General features: G+C 45.3%; 5 protein-coding genes across 6 annotated transcripts; 2 read left to right on the top strand and 3 right to left on the bottom strand.

The window, feature by feature from the left end:
- Nucleotides 1–90: 90 nt before the first annotated feature.
- On the bottom strand, nt 91–835 carry LOC121529766 (E3 ubiquitin-protein ligase highwire-like). Its single transcript, XM_041817714.1, has 4 exons — nt 682–835; nt 472–619; nt 305–407; nt 91–245 (listed from the first exon to the last, which is right to left on the bottom strand). The coding sequence occupies exons 1-4, from the start codon at nt 807–809 to the stop codon at nt 106–108; spliced, it is 519 nt and encodes a 172-aa protein (XP_041673648.1). The 5' UTR covers nt 810–835; the 3' UTR covers nt 91–105.
- On the bottom strand, nt 812–11,364 carry LOC121529763 (E3 ubiquitin-protein ligase highwire-like). The gene is made up of 14 exons (XM_041817711.1): nt 10,917–11,364; nt 8,001–9,111; nt 7,540–7,926; nt 6,360–7,479; nt 5,595–6,294; nt 5,380–5,519; nt 4,733–5,313; nt 3,626–4,673; nt 3,283–3,561; nt 2,481–3,221; nt 2,228–2,419; nt 1,903–2,157; nt 1,355–1,814; nt 812–1,301 (listed from the first exon to the last, which is right to left on the bottom strand). The coding sequence occupies exons 1-14, from the start codon at nt 10,985–10,987 to the stop codon at nt 812–814; spliced, it is 7,575 nt and encodes a 2,524-aa protein (XP_041673645.1). The 5' UTR covers nt 10,988–11,364.
- A 1,103-nt stretch (nt 11,365–12,467) lies between these two features.
- On the top strand, nt 12,468–13,472 carry LOC108110102 (NADH dehydrogenase [ubiquinone] 1 beta subcomplex subunit 7). 2 transcript variants are annotated; one of them, XM_017218995.2, is made up of 2 exons: nt 12,468–12,575; nt 12,641–13,472. In XM_017218995.2, the coding sequence occupies exon 2, from the start codon at nt 12,642–12,644 to the stop codon at nt 12,993–12,995; it is 354 nt and encodes a 117-aa protein (XP_017074484.1). In that variant the 5' UTR covers nt 12,468–12,575; nt 12,641; the 3' UTR covers nt 12,996–13,472. The 2 variants fall into 2 exon arrangements, with proteins under 2 accessions (XP_017074484.1, XP_017074485.1); XM_017218996.2 differs by having other exon boundaries at nt 12,486–12,575; nt 12,638–13,472.
- Nucleotides 13,473–13,789: 317 nt separating this feature from the next.
- Nucleotides 13,790–15,301, bottom strand: LOC108110101 (transmembrane emp24 domain-containing protein 5). Its single transcript, XM_017218994.1, has 2 exons — nt 15,221–15,301; nt 13,790–15,146 (listed from the first exon to the last, which is right to left on the bottom strand). Exons 1-2 carry the CDS (start codon nt 15,227–15,229, stop codon nt 14,433–14,435), a joined length of 723 nt encoding a protein of 240 aa, XP_017074483.1. The 5' UTR covers nt 15,230–15,301; the 3' UTR covers nt 13,790–14,432.
- Nucleotides 15,302–15,567: 266 nt separating this feature from the next.
- LOC108110109 (1-acylglycerol-3-phosphate O-acyltransferase Pnpla3) lies at nt 15,568–18,009 on the top strand. Its single transcript, XM_017219006.2, is given in 3 exon segments — nt 15,568–16,565; nt 16,821–17,687; nt 17,689–18,009. Coding segments are annotated over 3 exon segments (1,422 nt in total). The 5' UTR covers nt 15,568–16,103; the 3' UTR covers nt 17,782–18,009.
- Nucleotides 18,010–19,351: the final 1,342 nt, after the last annotated feature.

Genomic DNA, 19,351 nt, shown 5'->3' with positions numbered 1-19,351 from the left:
TGTTTACAAGATAATCTTTCCTATTTCTTAGATGATTTAATCAACAGGCTTTTGAATATATTTATACTTTCTTACTTATTTGTTAAATAATACAGAAAATTAAACTTACCCGATGGGCAGATATGATTCCAAGGCCTGATGCACTGTCAACTGGGGTTCAGATAGAGCAAATCCTTTAGAGAGCAGTGTATGATGGGCATTGATGGTCTCCTCCACGCCGCTCATATCCTCCACATCCTTGTCATCTGTTGTTTTATTAACAAAATGTTTATAAAAGTTCAAAAGATAATCTAAAGTTAATCACCTGGTAAATTAAGCTCCTTCTTCATCAGATTGGCACTGCACATGCCACCCAAATAGGCCAACTCCTGTTCCAGTCTTATTAGACACGAATTGCTGGCATTAATCTGAGCGAGATAGATAGACATGGTTAAGAAAGAGATAGAGATATAATCTAACAAAAAGACTCACCGATGTGGGATTGTCATAGCCAACCACTAGGCACTTAAAGCCACAGCGATTGTTGTGCGGATCCTGAGCATACAGTGAGGCTGTTTCCAAAGAGAACTCCACGCAGTTGCCGGGCAGGATGAGGACATTGTGAAGCCAAGTGGAGGCCCTAAAAGATAAGAGATTAAGTTTAGCTTGGATTCCATCTTCCTTCGATATATTTCTACTTACGTATTGAACTTCTTCACCACAATCCACTCCCTGTCATTGGGATCCTGACTGCGTAGAGGAGTCAAACTTGGGGCCGTAGCACATCCCGGAGCATTGCCACCCCCTGGACTGCGACAACAACTGGCCATGGTCAATTGGACACTAGCAGAGCGTTGGTGTGTATTTGGTGCTGCCCACTGCCAGCGATTCCGCCGCCAGTTGTGCGTCTTCTATCAGCCGCACCCTGTACATTGTCCGCCTGCTCCAGATAATCATCCACATGCGGCACTGGCGGAGCCTGTGATGCTGGACGCATGGGAATCGACAAAAGCAGGTAATCCTCCAGCTGAGCTGTGCCACACTGCGGATCAAACTCGATGGTCAGCCACTGAACGCAGGGTGGGAATTCCACGCGATAGCTACTGATGCTGGCACTCCTGTACGGATGTTCACTCTCCACCAAACAATAGTGGTTACTGGTGGTGCTACTCGAACTGGAGCCAGAATTGGAGGTCTGTGTAGCAAAGAGTGCCGGTTCCGGCTGACGTTGATCCTTGGACACGTGCAACTGATTCAGGGCAGCGATATGTGGCAGGATCTCCTTGATAAGACCCAAAATCTGGACGGAGCTCTTCGGATCACTGCACGCCAGATTGGCAATGTGTGCATAGACCAGTGGGGTAATGTATGGAACATATTGGAGGCGGCCAGATTGAAGACCTCCAGGAGTTGCACGGCAGCCACTTGGCTGCTAACACCTCCTCCTCCAGCCGATCCACCTGCCACACTTACTCCGCCACCAGCCATGCCGGCCACCTCCAGCGGAGCCTCCTCCGAATCGGAGTGCAGATGCTGTAGCATCGACTGCTGAGCTGGTTGTTCGGCGATCTCGAAATCCGTGGTTCTCTCATTGCCATTAATCGGAACACTTTGACTCTGACTTTGGCTTTGGCTCTGGCTTTGGCCATTCCTTAAATCCGCCGATTCCTCCACTTCGGTGGCGCCAATCTCGATTTCCATCTCGAAGGGATTGGTAGATCGCTTGTCAAACTTTAGGGTCTCCATTAGACCCTTCGAAAAGGACTCGATGCGTTTGCCCAAATCCCTGGCCGTGGACAGCTGAGGATCGATAGCCGTGGGTAGGGCAGCTGTCCCTTGAATTATTTGCCCAATTGATGTCCATGTGCTCCTCGATGGGCGTGATATTGTGCTCGGAATCGATGGTCTGTGTGTGATTTGAACTATTATCGGAGGGCGAACAAGATGCAGCCATGGCATTTCTGGCCAGGATCAGTAGTTCAGTACATTTCTTGGTAATATCAGCGGCGATTTGCAGAGCTGTATCTCGTGTGGAGACCTCATGCGGTCCAAGCAGCATCATCCTCTCCTCCATATGAGTTGCGACATTGGGTCCATCACCAGCTCGTCCGCTAGCCGAGTTTCCATCCTGTTTCATGGGTGTGCTATAGTACAGAATGCAGGGTAATTGACCCCTGGCTGGAGTGGTTCCATTGAAGCTCAGATCACAGGCATAGAAATGAAACTGGGCGCCACATGGTCCTCGAACTGCTGGCATTCCGGCATCCCCAGAACAAGTGCGCGCCCCCTGCGAGCACAGCCTTAAAAGCGTAGCGAGCATTCTCCTTGATATGCACTGGATGATCGAACTTAATCTCCGCCAGATCGTTATGAACGGCATCCTGATCGTAGCTTCCCGATACCGATTCCAGGGTCTCCCACTTGTGCTGCGGCTGCAAATCTGCCGTATTATCATACAGCAACTCCAACTGATAGTCATAGCTTCCGGATCCCGAGTAAACCATGGCGCCAGCTATGGCCACACCAGGTCGATCCACGGCAAAGGCAATAGCATCGGGTCCAAAGTTTCCCGTATTCCAGGGTGCGACTCACATCGCAGCGGGCAAAGCGAGCTCCCGTTGAATGTAGCGTTCTTGGAGGCATGAACAGCTTGTCATATTCACCCATCGCCGTTTGATAGACAATCTCAGCCAGAACTCTGGCCAGCAGATGACAACAGTTGTCTATTAATCCCTGATTAACACACTCCTTGCCACCTGGATAACTGCCTCCAAGACTTCCAAGACTCCGACTGTAAATCGTTTCGATGCGGGAACGTATGGGACTAGCGATTATGTCCAACAGACGTACAAGAACATCCTTAAATGTCCAGGAATTACTTAGAAAATCGCTCTTCTCCTGCTGCGTGCGGTAGATCATTTGCTCCACTAGCACTGGATACGGATGTGTATCTGTGGAGGAGAGCATGGGCAAGCCAGAATTATCGCTGGGACTGATAATCGACTGACGTTCGTTTCCAGCTGCATTGAGAAGCGAGAATGTTGCCCTGAGCTTCACCGATGGAGAACAGAGTCCTGCGAGAATGGCACTTAACAGGCGGGAATGCAATGCTCCACGATCCATCTGGGCGAGCAAATCGCACAGGCAGTTCCACTTCAGCGAGGATGTCGGATAGAATGCATCGAAACAGGCCACAAAGCTCAGATGACACTCGTCCAAGATCTCCAGTGAGAGTTCATAGCCTGCAAAAGTAAAATGGATCATTAGAAATGTTTTTAGATATCTTCCAGGCTAGAAGCGCACCCTCGTCCGTGGCTATATCCTTGAAGATGTCATCACAAAAGATGCCAATCAGCAGGGCCCTAACATTGCCAATACACTCCGCCAGCTGTATGTTCTCCATATTCGTCTTCCGAGTCATAGGAGTTCCGCTGCCCGGTGCCGCCGCTGCCGAAGCTGATGTGGATGGTGCTCCTCCGCTTCCGCCACTGCTAATCATGGCTGGAGCCACCGAAGGTGATGGGTCACCAAAGTACTTGGCCATTACGGCACCATTGCCCACAACACGAGGAGCATTTTTATCTGTGGAGTAAAGGTAATAGAAGAAATTAGTAAAGGAATAGGTTGTAATTCATGAAATCATCACCTTTGTTTGCCTTAGACTGGATCATCTTGGCAGTGGTCACTACGCCACTACCATGAGCTGCATTAGAGCCACCACCAGTTCCCACTGACGTGGAGGAGTTCCTCTGCGGATAAATCTCATTGGTGTACTTGCGAAGCAGGCGCAGACATGACTTGATGACATAGCCGAGGTACTGAAGCGACTGCTGCAGCTGCAATGGGCGGGAACGATCCCGCTCCTCGCGCAGCTGCAACTTGAAGCAATCCCAGGACCAACTAAGCAAGACCACTAAACTCTCGAAGCACTCCCGACTCACGCTGTTGGCGAAGGCCCGGGAAATACGCTGCACAGGATCGGCGTCCATTTGGGCCGGTGTCTGCTTGCAATCCTGAGTAACCAGACGATACAGAATGGCCGGTATCTGACCAGAATTGACATCGGTACCATTGTTGGCTTTCTTGCTGGACTTAAAGGAGAAGACCACCTGATCTTCGGTGGTCACTGAAGCCTGGCCACACGATCCGCAATCGGAGGAGGGACCTGCAATCCGAGCCCACACCAGGTACCACCTTCCAGCCACTGCACTAACCGGTTTGGGCAGAAGGATATGATGTTTACTCCTGGCGCCACACTCGTACGGCACCTCCTTGGTCTCACTGATTAGAATGCCTTCCTTCTCATAGCCTCCACCATCGCCGCCCAAATCGAAGAGCTTCAGCTTGCAACTGTACTCCCCGCGTCCACCGAACATCCCGAAGCCACAGATCACAATATCGGTGTCCGATGAGAAGCGTATGGCTTCTACACTATGTCCGGAGTAACCCCATCCGCCGCCAAAGTTATCAAAACGGCTGACCACTTGGAATTCACCAGCCTGCGTCTCTGCTGTCTGTTGAGTTTGCTTCAACAGCGGTTGCTCAAAGCATCCAGGGATGTTGTCCTGTGCCGACGTGAGGATGTCCAAGCAGGCGAGTAAATTCAGGGAGGCTTGCGAGCGGGCCACACGGGAATCCACCCGGTCAGGCAAAGATAATTCCGGTGATAGCAAGGATCGATATGTTGCCGAGTTCTGAAAGAGATCAAGAGATTATAGAGGCAACTAGACACTCACTTCATCGTCTAACTCACCGCATCGCTCTCGTTGATGTCACTGGCCACCACATTGTGACAACGTAACTTTCGTGCTGCTCCATCGAAAACCCATAAAACATTATAGGTGGGATCCATGGTAAATGCCAGTTGTGGTGGCGATGGAATGGGATCAGGGGTACTAGCTCCCTGCTTGCCACCACGACGTGATCTTGGCACAGATCCTGCTACCGCCGCTGATCCCGGTGTACCAGGAGCTGCTACTGCTGGTGGTGGTGCTACCGTTGCTGTGGACGATCCTACCTCCGGTGGCTGTTCTTCAAAGATCTGATTCCTGGCCTCGTGCATACTTCGAGACATCTGCTCGTTGATGGGCACACCAGCCGTGGCTGTAGCCGTCATGGCCGTTAGAATGGCTGAGGTGGAGGCATGAGCTGGCGAATCCGCAACTGGAGTAACAGCCACATCTAGATTGGAGTTGATCTCTGGCTGCTGTTGTTCCGGATGGGCCTGCATCAGTTTCACAAAGTTGGTTTGTCCTCGATAATGAGCCGTACAACTTCCATCCCGGCGATTTATGGAAAGCGTATGAAAGGATAGTGGAATGCTAGGGATGAGCACTGTTCCAATAGAAGGATAAAAGGAAGATTAGCATTGATTTTTAAGGTGCACTTTGAGTTACTTACATATCGTCTTCTTGTTGGCCACCACATGCATCTTGGGCAGCATCTGTGCCGTGATCAGGGATTCGTCTATCTTGATAAAAGTCTGATCGCCATTGGCTCCTATCCAGGTCACCTTCTTGCCATAGCAGGGACCCAGACCACTGAATAGTTAAAAGAAAGTCAAGAGTTAGCCAGTAGTGACCACTATATAAATATCCATTAAAGTATTTCCTTACAAGACAGCTCCAGGCGAACAGTTCCAGAGAAACTTCTGACGCTGCGTAAGCACCGGCATCAGCGGAGGCATCTCCTTGGAGCCACTGGGTTGAACGGTGGCTGGTGATTGAGATCGTTCTGGTCCAGGCATTCCAACTGGCGCAACTGTTGGTGAACCACTAGCTCCCCCATCAGATCCTGGTCCCACTGGAGAATCATCATCCTGGGGCGGAGGCTTCAGTCCATAATCACTGGGCAGCCGTCCCAATTGTCCTTTTTGGTAGTTGCCGAATGTGTAAACCATTCCCTTGGATGTCAGCAGTACAGTGTGATTGCTTCCAGCGGCCACTTGACTAATGGCTCCAGAAACCTGGACGCGCACTGGTCCGCTTACCGGCTGCAGGTCTCCACTGCCCAACTGACCATATTGATTGCTTCCAAACGTATAGACTTCACCAGCCAAAGTTAGCACCACCGTGTGGTGCAATCCACAGGCCACCTGAACCACAGGCGATGAGCTGGTGAGCTGCAACAGCTGTGGTGCTAATGGGGCCACTCGAGGTGGATCCTTATCCAAGTCAGTTGGCGTGGCAGCACCTCCGCCAGCTGCTCCTGTTTCCAGTTCACCCTTACGCTCCTTGCGGCGCATGATAAGCGTTTTGGAGCGCTGCTGGCGCTGTTGCACGTCACTTGGTGGAGGCTTCAGTTCTGTTTTGGCTTCTGCAGGTGGAGATAAGAGATAAATATATAAATGGAACCTTTTTTAGCCTAGCAGATTGACTTACCGTCGCTATCTTGGAGGGCAATGCAGGCGGCGCACAGTCCACACTTGGCACAACCCGCATCTCCATGGCCACAGGGACATATACTGCCCGCCAAACGCTGATCCAGTGGGACATTCAATGCGGAGACACAACTAACATTATATCCAGTGCATTCCCGACAAATGACGCACACGCGGCACTGACCCTGCACCAGATTATGATCGTCGTAGTCGCACAGCGTGGAAAAGTCCAACTTTAAGCGCTTGTCCAGTGGCAGCAAAGATGCAAAACAGGCGGCGGCCGTTGAGGATGAGGCAAACGGTGGCACATCCTTCACCGGCTGCAACTTGTTGAATATCCTGCCGCACTGGCCCTTATTATTCAGCCCGAACGAGAAGAGTTGTCCCTTGGCGTTGAGGGCCACACAATGGGCTTTGCCCAGCGCCACTTTGGTCACATGCTGATCCAACAGCTCACTGACAAAGCCCATGGCATCGCAATGAGCCGTATCCTTGCCGTACATTATAAGTTTTCCGGTTTTTGTGACAAAGGCGGAGGTGCCATTATTACAGGCAGCATGCACAACCACATGGCCATCGATCTTGGTCATCTTCTTCGGCTTTACCGCCTTCGGTTGTCTCCGGTTTTTGCTGCTATCTCCATCTTCACCGCGACGAGCTGTACCAGCAAAGAAGACAGTTCCATCATCGTTGACCAAAAGAGCATGAATGCCATCGTGTCCCACGGCTACATGGACTATATTGGCCGCCTTGGAGATGACCAGTTCGGTGAGTTTGAGTGTCGGGGTACGGCCCACACACTTCAGTCCCAGAGCTGCAGATTTTCCGTAATAATACACCCTGCCATTGCTGGCCCGCACCAGTCCAAACTCCTTTCCGCAGGCCATACCCATAACATCCACATCCGCATCTCTGCAAGGAGCCGGTAGCTTTGGCTCGAAACTATTGTGGGCCGATTGGATGCGTTGGATCTGATACTGATTGAGCAGCTCATCTTCGAAAGCAGCATAGCCCAAAGTACGAAACTTCTTACGGGCCAACTGCAGGGGCAGCTCAAAGGGTGGCGGGTCAATGTTGTAGCTATTGTGGTACAGATTCAGTTTCTTAACCACCAGTGTATCCTATAATAGAAATTTCAAATATTTATAAGTTTTTCATCAATTTTCTAAGCTTAAACTCACATCACGGTTACTGCAGATGGCGTGCAGTGAGTCATCGTCCGTGAAGAGCACATAGTTAAGTCCTTCGCGCATGTGCAGCATGCTCAATGGACTCATTGCTTTGATGGCCAGTGTGTCCAGGCCCACCATTTGCAGCTGGTCGCCAGCGCTGCGGCGACAAGTGCGCCGGAAGTAGAGTTGCCCGCCACTGTAACCCAGCCAGGCACTCCTTTCATGACTAAAGTCCTCGTTCTGGGCATAAACGTGTCCCTTGTAGGAGCCTCCAAAGCCAGTGCCAATCTTCAGCAGGGTTCCGCCATAAAGTAAGTACACAAAGACTCCATCACAGGCCATGGCTGGTGAAGTAATAGGAGCACCCGTGCTCAAGGGCGGCAACTTTAAGGGAAACTAAAAAAAGATTTCGAAAATGGATTCATTTTAGTACAAGCTGGACTCCCCCTGAAGCAACCTTCAGCACTCACCTCATCAATCAGCGAATTGTGCGGCACCCCGTGGCTATGAAAGTCCGGCCTTGTTGGCTTATTCAGCGCTGCACTGACCACGGTGTGCTGCAACGTGGCCAGAACCACCGGCAGCTGGACAATCTGTGCAGAAAGCTGTCGCGGTGTCATCAGCATGGCGGCAATGGCCTTGAGCATTTTGCCCGTATCGCCGCGGGCAATGCACAGTCCCAGGAGGGCAGCACAGGCCATGGCCGACCAGTTGGCCTCCGCACCCGTTGCCGAATTGAGAGCAGCCGGCATGGTAGCTAAATCAAGGAGGAGATCGTACAACGGATTAATTAGCTCCTCCGGTTCCAACTTGAAGCTCTCCGGTTGCTGGCCTTGGATGACATCCAGTAGTGCCTTCAATGCCTTAGTACACAACAGCGGATGTACATGCCGGGCATCGGCTATCAGTTCGAAGAGACTACGCAATCCTGCACCTACAATCAGGGGCACTGTGGCATAGACGGGCTCCCGTTCGGTGGGCTCCTCCGTATCCGAATCCGCATCGCTGTTGGCGCTATCTCGACGCGGTCGCTTCTCAGCCGGCAGTCCTGGACCTCCAACTACCACAGGCACTGGAGCCGGTACCCGACCGTCGATAATTACACCAACAGGTCCACCAGGAGCTGCATTTCCTGGACCCAGTGCTCCGTGCATGGCCAAGTGGGCATGACAAGGGCAATCGAGAATATTGCTAACCATACAACTGTGGGCACACATCATGCAGCAGGATGGGTTTACGTTATTGCTCCACTTTTTTACGCTCGATCCGGACTGGCCACTGACTGCTCCACCTTCCTGGAACAGGGAATACCGCGTCTCAGCCTCCAGAACCGTTGATCTAATCGCTGAGAAGACCGCAAACTTAGATGCATTCGGATCCAGTTCAATGTGCGCCACTGGGAAGGAGGGCAGGATCATCAGTTGTTCCTTGACTAGTGGTGGATCCAATGGATTCACCAAACCACCAGCTCCTGCATTACCCTCAAGAACCGCTGCTGCTGCTGCCGCGGCCATAGCTGCCGCTGATTTGTCTTTCCGACTTTTACGCTTCGTTAACACCTTCCGATCGTGTTGCATTTTTCTAAAAGAGTTAAAAATTAAAAATTATTTTGATTAATAATGTGATTTAGGAACATGTTATGTTAAAGACACCAGCACTATTAAAGATATGATTAGAAAAATGTGTATCTAATAACTCCTACACTTAAAAAACACTTGAAAAAAGGCATTAGGCCTTAACTTTGACCTTTAGTACATTCATATATATTATGTTTGGGTTTTTAACAGGTGTTTTGATTTCATTTCAGTAACCCTAATCATAAATTCATAAACTCACTGATAACCTTTAACTGAATTTTTATATCATGACTTACATGGAAAAAAAAACTTTTGAAATAAACAATTAACTTGGGAGACTACTCGAACTATAGGTCATAAATCAAAAACGCATTTCAACAAACTGAAAAGGCAAACAAGCTTAAATTGTCGAGGTCCTGGCAAGGAATTTGCATTTGTTTTTGTTGTCGAACGGGAAGCTTTTTGCTCTTTAGTGGGCTCTTATCAACTTGGAAGCTTTTGTGCAGGATGCTGGTCGCTATTTTTGGACAGGACGACAGTTGCATCCACATACTCCTTCCTACAATATATAGTATATATTGGCCAGCATAGGTGCAAGCTTTAAGATGTATGTACCCATACAGCCGTGTGCATCCCGAACTTTACATCCTGCAGCTGACAGGTGGTTTCGAATACTGCTTGCCTCATTTCAAATGCTAGTTCTCAACTTGTGCCGCAAATTGCTGGCTTAAAAAGTTTTTAAGCTCCTTGAAGATGTTGGTATTGTCAGTGGTAAATGAATGGCTCATAAAATGTGGATTTGTGGGTGGAAAAAAGACAATTTATATCTCAATATATTCGATATATAATTACTAGATTCAAAAGATTAATAAAATGATAGGTGGGTGATCAAAGATCAAATACACAAAAAATGTTAAGTTTTAACTGAAAAATCAAATGTTGGATTAAAATGTTGGACCCAGTTTAGTGTATAAAAGCGTAAAAATTCTCCTGTAATTTCCTAGTAATTAAATAGCTGACGAATTTCCACCCATATAAGGTGCAAGTCAATTAAAACGTTCAACACTTTCTTGGTAAAATCGATTTTCTTAAGCTGTGTTAGTATTTTGCCAATTAACTGATGTCCAGGTGTTCAATTAAAAGTTTTTTTGCCTGCCAAGACACCTTTACTTCAAGGTTTTTTTTGGGTTAAATATACTCCCAATTGGACTTTCAAAATTATCTTTTCTTGTACTTATTTTAGGATTATTTTAATATTTTTATGAACGTTAAAAGAGTTTATCAACAATAATACTTTAAATAAACGTTTGTGAATTTTACAATTGACTAAAAGTTTGAATATGTAAATTTGTATCCAAGATAATGATAAGACTTCCAATATATGTAAAGACATGTATATATTTTCCCTAAAAGTTTGATATGGTTTCCCTTTTAAAAATGTACTTTTTGGCGGTTTAACGGGGTGGTGACAACTTTAATGCCGCACCGCCACCCCCGACGGCCATCAATGGGTTAATGCAGGTCGCGGCGCTCTCGACAATCAGCTGATTGTGAACACCGCTCAGCTGTTCGGCGCAGGACTGTCCACTTCCGCCCGTTGCAACCCCCAAAAAAGTCAGGGGGTGCTCTGACATCGGAGAGCGTATGCGAATGTCTAGGGGTTGAAGACCCAGATTGGAAGCCGAAGCCGAGTGCAGCGATCGATTTTTCCACCCCGTGCTTGGATATGATGTCCAGGATGTAAGGGGTGGTTGAGGGGGGTAACAGGACTTTGGGACATATAGTTATCCAGATGCTGGCGGGGATTACCTGCGCGTGCTGTTCGTGTACAGCTCGTAGAAATGGTCGCCGTACTTAAGCGGATTTAGTAGGCCTACCATTTTGGCCCGATTTCCCTTTAGATCCAGTGCTTCAATCGATATTTTCTATATATTCTAATATTCCGTTACCGTTGCCGTCTGCCGTTACAACGATTTGCTCGCTCTCGTTCTCTCTCTCTCGCGCTTTCCCTTTTCTTTTTTGGCTAATGATTTCTATTGCACATCGGTTATTAAACAAAATATGAATTAACAACTAGTAATTAACTATTTTGACGAGCATCGTCTGGTGTTTTCAGTGCCCTTTGTTTTTGCCATTTGCCTTTTGTCACTTTTGTCGCGAAAAAAAAAAACACACACCGAACGACAACGCAACGGTACAATGGAAACGAGAGAACTGAAACTTTGGACATCGCCTCTCTCAGCCCGCGCGCTGTGTGTTGTTGTTCTCGTTTGGCAGTCTCGCGCTCTTCTTCTTGCCGCTTCCTGGCAAAGAGAAAACGCTCAGCTGAGTTACCGCCTGTCGGAGACAGTGTTGGACAGCGAATGGAATGTCCTGTTTTGAAATTTAAATCATAACGGACGTTAAAAGCTATTTCACTTATGTTTTAACTAAGTCTTTTTCTTTAAACAAGTTTTTAATGAAAAAAATAATAAAATGTTTTTTTCACTTTAAATTTTGATTATAATTATGGTTGATATTACACTCAAAATTTACTTATTTATTTTTGCAGTGCAAAATAACAAGAGCACAGCCCGACAGCAAACTTAACTTATTGCTAGATTGCTTGCGGCATGCATATGCCCCTCGGCTTATGCAGTGAAAATAAAAAAATGTTTGCCACCTACCTTGATTTCCGGCTTGCTGATGTCTATCGATGGCATCCATCCTATATGTATATCCAGCATCACACGTCATCAAAAGGCCAGCACATCGATTTCCAAACAAAATCCATAATGCACTGCATCCTCCATGGAAGTCATGTCCAGGTGCCACCAATATGATACGGTTTACCACCGGACCACTTGGATGCACTTGGAAGCACTGTACTAGAAGACACACACACACACACACAAAATGACTTGACTGATTTTTCACCGGCCAGCAGCGCCCTAGTCACAACATTTCTGCTAGAATCTGTTGGGAATTACAAGAGCCGCGGACGGCACACGGTTAACTTGAAGTTAACTAACATAACCGTTAATTGCTGTTTAGCATTCAAAACTTAACTGGCAGTTAACTTGCTATTAAAATTTACAAATTTCCGTTAACATTCGAATCCTTTCGCTGCTAACAATTTTTAAAGTTTTGGTCAATGAAAAACACCCTTTCTGATCTTTTATAATCCTTATAATCCCATAACTAAGGCAATAATCGTCCAAATATAGAATGTAATAAGTTGTTAAAATTGCATTTTAATTTCTATTGTCAGCATTTCGAATCGTTGTGCTTTTCATTTCAAAAATACGTTAAAAAGTGCCAAACATTTACATCACCCAGCTGTTTTTTCAGTGCTGTAAACCGCCGTGGAGCCCGTAAGCTGGCAACTTTGGTCAGCAGCTGTCACTTGCAACAAAAACAACTGGGGGGCCGGAAGAAGAAGAACTTTGACAGCTGCGCCGCAATCGAAATCGAAGAAAAACATTTTACGTAATTTATTTGTGTCAATTTCAATGATTTTCAAAGGAACTAAACAAATTTTCCCTTGCCAGCAGGATGGGCAACGCGCTGACGCACTATCTGAAACCGGACGTAATGCCCGGTCCGGATGTGGTGACCACCTTTGACCCAATGCTGGGCTTTGAGACGCGCAAAGAGCGTGTGATGATCGCCACCCAAGAGGAGATGGAGTCCGCTAAACTGCCGCTGGACGCCCGTGACTATTGCGCCCATCTGGCCATTGCCTACCAGGCCTGCCGTACCGATACCTTCCCGTTTGTGTACAAGTGTGCCCACCAGAAGCACGAGTACCTTACCTGCGAGTACGAGGACTATGTTCTTCGCATGAAGGAGTTTGAGCGGGAGCGTCGACTGCTGGAGCGCCAGAAGCGCCTCAACAAGGCCGCCTAGGCTAAGCTAGTTATCCTCAAAATCCCCTCCCGTTTACACCACCAGGAGACAAACCTGGCCGCGGATCCACTGCCACTGCCCCATGTTGCAAGCTAGTTTCCTGCGGAAATGTCAATAAACAACTCCATGCTAGTAATAATGCGGATCTGCTAACCATTTTTTTTTATTAGTCATTAAACGATTGAAAAACTGTCCGAAAAACATGCGAGTATCAAGTGGAACAACGATTTGAAATGGAGTTAAGTGGAATAGCTAAAGGATAAAGGTGTGAGAACTATTGGAACAACTAAAATAACACAATACTTAAACGGATTAAATTGATTGAAAATCTTATATATATAATTATGATTTGAATCTGCTAATAGGAACTTATTATTATTTGACCCAAAATTAGTTCAGGTGGAAGTAATTAGGTGGCATAATGAAGCTACACGTGAAGGAAACTCAAATAAAATTTGAATTTCCCTTTAAACTATATTTAAACTGTTTATGAAATCGTCTAACCGGTAATCAAGTAAAAAACCTTGAAACCCTTGCGACAACTGAAAGAGCTTAAGAAAATTGTTTAGAGTCGACTCAAAAAGTTAAATGGTGCTTCCTTAATTAACTCTATTCTTATTTGAACCAATTGGAAATGCACATATGTATGTGTCTTATTCATTAAATAAATTCGTAGTGCACCTCTTTAATGCAATTTTCGTGTTCACCTTGAAATGATAATTGAAATACAATAGTTTCTTTATCTAGCCACTTGGCAATTTCAAGAACCTTTTTACCATACAATACAATTTACATAAGATAACAGAAAGATGTTAATTTATTGAAAAGTATCTTCAAAAAATCATAATTCCATTTCTTCTTATAAATATTTTGGGAAATTCATAAATGTAAGAAGAATTTTAGAATGTAAACATAGCCTATTGGCGGTGCTAGGAATTCTTAGGATATACCCTAAGACGTTACTCTGTAACCTTTTCTTTAAGGGCTAAACAATCGCTGGAATATATATTGAAACACTTCATTTTCACTGGTTCCTGGCAACTTTAAATTTAATATCAAACTCATCCTCTGGCTTAATCGTAAAATTGCTTTCGTTTAACAATGCCTAAAACATGCGCGCACACACAACACACCCCATATATCACAAGCACACACCCGCATATCTATAAATATACGGAATACTATCTCTCGGCTACATAATACATGATATTATATGTATATATAATATATATATATATAGAAACTAACGAACTACTAATGATGATGGCAAGTTCTTTGCTTTACTTTTTTAAATTATTTTCTAACTAGTGGGAATCCAACTGCCGGATGGCATTTAATTAATGGACATCTACTCAATCACTAAATGCATCCTCGTTGCTCCGGCACGCACATCTTTGGTAGAGGCTTCTCCTCGACACTGAACACTGGATCGACCCATCAAATGCCCAGTTTGCGCCACATCTTGTGCATTCGTCCATCAGTGGCAAAGATGCTGCGCAGCATGAATACTTGAATGAGACCCACACCGATCATGGCGCTGATCTGTAGCATGGACCAGTGGTTAACCTTCTGGAAATTGGACTCAGCCAAATTACGATCACGCGCCTCGTGCGATCGCAGGACATCCTGTAGCTGGCGCGCTTTGTTGAGCTGCAGACGAATGCGTCCAATAAAGTCCATGATGTCCTGCACCTTCATATCATAATACTCATCTCGCGAAAGCCCGGTTAACTCATCCACCTCGTTCCACTGGGTGTCGCCATGGAACTGCTCGCCCTCCCGCTCCACAATTAGTTCAAAGAACACCGTCTTCCGGTTGAACATACTGAAACTGTTGTCGAAACAGAACCGATAGTCCCCCTCCTTGGTCACGTCATGCCGATGTACGTTCTCCGGTTTCTTGAAGTCACTGACTATTACCAAGCCAATTGGGTCCAGCAGGGTGAAGCTGATGTCCAAATCTCCATGACCGCCATCGATTACCTGGTATTCAAAGTCAATAGTCTCGCCTTCGCGTACTGTGTGGTACAAACACTCAGTTTTGCCGGCGTCCACATAGACAGTCATCTCCTTGTCGTAGGCCTCCGCATCCTGGACTACCAGAAGAAGTCCTGCGACGAGAAGAGTTAGGACCAGTCCTGCCTGCGTTCCCTGTCAAAAATTAGATGCAGTGACGCAAAATATAATGAGTAATGAATGCTAAATTTAGCCGGCGTTTATCTTACCGCTTCCATTGTGAGCTGCTTGGTGTAAAATTAAAAAATACAAAATTCTTACTCGCCACAGTGTGCCCAGTGGCAGTCCACAATATAAAATTTAACTGAATGGTCACACTTCCCGCGTATGGTCACCGTGGACAAGCCAGCTATTTTATAGCCAGATTTGGCTGTGTTCACTGTGTGCCGGAAATTGGCGAATGCCTGGCAACACTAATAATAACATGTAACGGACTGTTGTAATGAGCGCCAAATTTAAATTGGAAATCAAAAATAAACACAAAACAATCTCTGTTGCTAGATTTCTTAATATGTATATAAGCACAGGACATGTTTTTAAGTCATTGAACTCAATATATTTTTGTAGAAAATATAATAAACAGTAGTGTTAGGTTCAAAAAGTAAAATATTAGCCAGTGGCTTACATATAATGGGTTAAATATTTAAATAACAGTTTAAAAACAAAGTCATTTAAAACAAATACCTCAAACCTTTTTAATGTGTATTTAATTTACCGTAACGCTATTAACGTTTTTTAACCAGTGGCTTAACGGAAGGGATTTTAGGAGGCCAAATCGCCCCTAGCAAGGTAAGGCATGCACAAATTCAACACTAAATACAAAATATATAATTAAGACAATTAATAAATTAATTAAATGTATTTCGAAACCTTTTTAATTAGTATTTTTTGAATAGAACACTAATTTGCAGGGTCACACTGTCCATGCCAAGAATAAGCTCAAAAGAAAGCTTGGAAAAATATTAAAAAAAAACGTCAACAAAAAAGATTGGAAAAGCCAGGCGAAAAAGAGACAGCTAGACGGGATTACATGTTGTGATTGAGTGATCACACTAGAAACGTTCTGCCACGAAGAGGTTATATTTACAAAAAATGAAGATTCGAACCAGGAGGAGCCTTTCCTTTGCCGGCTGTGGATTCCTTGGCATCTATCATGTAGGCGTTGCGGTCTGCATGCACCAACACGCTCCCCAGCTACTGGAAAGGATTGCCGGTGCATCTGCCGGCGCATTGGCCGCATGTTGCCTGATCTGCGATCTTCCGTTGGAATGCATGGCTGAGGATTTTATACGGGTTGTCCAGGAGACGCGACGCCACTCCTTGGGTGCCTTCAGTCCGTGGTTTAATCTGCCGGAATGTCTTCTCGAAGGGATGCACCGCTGTTTGCCAGAGGATGCCCATCAACGGGTCAGCGGAAGACTCCATATTTCTCTAACCCGCGTAAGTGATCGCAGCAATGTGGTCATGTCAGACTTTAGCTCCCGCCAGGAGCTACTTGATGCCCTCATGTGCACCTGCTTTATTCCCGGACTCTCTGGATTTGTTCCTCCACAGGTGGGTTTCTTTTTAACTTTACGATCCGTAAATATTTCTGAGTTTAAACAATATTGAAAATATGATTAGTTTGAGTATCACAAAAAAGATATATTATACACACCTCTTAAAAAATCCATAGATATTATGGAAATATTAAAGTTCATTCGATGGGCGGACTTTAAGACTTTATCGGAATCGATTACCCGTAAATCAAAATAGTAAACCATAATAAAGGTCTGATTGTAAAAACTTTATGTTCATATATCTTATCAGGTCCGAGGAGTTCGTTATATGGATGGCGCCTTCTCCAATAATCTGCCTTTGCTCGACGAGCACACCGTGACCGTGAGTCCCTTCTGCGGGGAAAGTGATATATCCCCAAGGGATCAGAATCCTCATCTCCTGCAGCTGAATATTAATTGGGCGAATACTTGCATCCGGTTATCCAGAAGGAATTTGCGGCGCATGGTGCGCATCTTGTTGCCGGGTAGAGCCGACTTCATGGCCAATTTCTGTCAGCAGGGATACGATGATGCGTTGCATTTCCTGCACAGGAATAGCCTGCTCGAAGCTGGAACCAAAATTCAGGAAAAGGCCATGATCATTTGGATTCACCAGCAGGAGAAGAAGGAACAAGAGCGTTTTGAAAAGCAAAGGGCTCTTGAGAAGGAGCAAATGAGTCTGAAAACTATAAAGGAAAAGGTTAAACAGGATAAGGAGCCACAAGATCGGGTTGATACCAAGCGAAGGAATCGTAAGCAGAGATCTCAAAGGAGATCTAAGAAAAATCAGAAAAGGAATTTAAAAAGTCAGGAGAAGGAAGTAAGGTTTCCAGATCTCCAGGATCACCAAGAAAGCTTTCAGACTCCGACAAAGAACAATCATCTGGCGAAAACGCCCAATCGGATACCCAAGAAGGAACATGATCACTATGCCAGCTCCCTTATAAGCTCAGCCTGGTCATTTCTTCGTCGCGTGATGATCGCTCCGCCGCTGGCCAGGCACATGGTCCAAATGATCGCCAGTCGCATCAGTCGGAGTCTCACGCTTTGCGAGCAGCCGCACTTTGATCTCGCTCTGATGCAGACACCACCCTCCTCGTTCTCCTCATCCACCACCACGAGCACCTACTGCCTCCCAGTCGACGCCACTGGTTTATAGCGATAACGACAAAGTCAAGGCCAAACGACCAAGCGAGGCCAGTCAATTGGAAATTGGGAGATCAGGTGGCTGAAGACGAGGGACAGACCGACGTTCATTGGGCGCCATTAGGTTTATCAGCGATCGTCAATCGATCAGTTCTCAATTGATTTTTATGCCTGTTCCCGCAATTACTTTAATTTAATGGGCAAATTGTTCCGTGTTTTTGTTTTCTCTTTTTAAATATCATGTTTTTAAATGTTTTTACCTTGTGTTTTTATTAACTGCTGTGACTTAAATAAAACTACACAAAAATATGCAAGTTAATTGTGTGATTAGATTTGGCATATCAAAATGGGATTTATTTTGGCAAACATTTATTTGAAATAAAAAATTCTGTTTTCAAAGGAAAATCGTTTTATAACCTTTACATTATTATTAACCAAATATTAAGAGATTACCAAAAAAAGAAGAAAGATGCCACTTCTATATTTTAAAACAGATTTTTCAAATGATATTTCTTATTTCAAGCTGTAATTGGACTTACCTGTTTTTGAATGTTTTAAACTTAAAAATTTAAAGACGATTTCTACATTTTTACTGTTTTTAAACAAATTTAAATTGGTAATTCACATACATAAATCTCAGTATGTAGAAACTTTCCCAGGCTTACAATTTCAATTTAACTTTTAAATTTTTTCCATAAATTAGTTGTCTAATTAAAACCAAAAAAAAAAAACCAAATAATTCCAAGGCGTTATCCGGTGCTAGCTGTGTTGCACTCGATTCTTCTATCCGAATAAACTGATATAACCTCCAGATCCGATTCTCTGACGTAGATTCTAATCAGTAAAGTGCAATGCAACGCCAAAGAGAGAAAGATGCACAACGAGATCGGAGAAGTGGGCATAATAATACCCATATATATGTATTTAGTACAATATCATACTCAATAATCAAAAGCGAGAGAATGAATAATAAGAATCACGCCACTTTCTGCACTTTGCACTTGCGGCCATCTCGCTCGCACTTGTGCTGACTAAAGGATGCCACGCCCCTTCCGCCGGAGGGGGAGGGAGGTTCATCCTGAAGCTTTATCGCCCCCTCTCACTCTCGCTCTTTCGCTTTCCTCTCGTTTTTTGTGTGTTTCTATAAAGTCATTCAGTTCTTCAGTTTTTTTTTTCATTTTTTATAATACTTGATTACGTTTATAGTTGGAACGCCTTTATGGATTCCTCTCTCTTTCTCTCTTTCACCGCGATAAGAATTGTCGTTGCCAACTGAAGACTGCAAGAGCCAGACCTCGTCATCGTCGCTTCGGGAAGAAGAATGGGAATCGGAATCTGGTATGGAGGGGAGATCGGTACAGCAGGCAAGGTCCAAAGTCCGGATCCATTAACATCTTTACAGGTCTCAGGTCCCCCCAGCCACTTGTAGTTGGTACACCTTGCGGTTGGCATTTCCATTACATTAAGCTACCCAATAACGATCATTATAGCCATGATCATTGAATGGGCCGGCAAATAACGATCAGTGCATTGCACTTACACAGAGGATAAAGAAGGGGAAGTATAGGATTTACCTATCAAAGAAGCTCTTGAGAAGTTCCTAAGATGGCCTAGTTGGTCTTATCAAGAATTGGTTTTTCATTCAGAAGAATTGAA

Source organism: Drosophila eugracilis, unplaced genomic scaffold, assembly GCF_018153835.1.
Source record: "Drosophila eugracilis isolate 14026-0451.02 unplaced genomic scaffold, ASM1815383v1 contig_1858, whole genome shotgun sequence".
Lineage (NCBI taxonomy): Eukaryota > Metazoa > Arthropoda > Insecta > Diptera > Drosophilidae > Drosophila > Drosophila eugracilis.
Note: the sequence above shows the minus strand (reverse complement) of the source record. Positions and strands in the feature narration are given on the sequence as shown.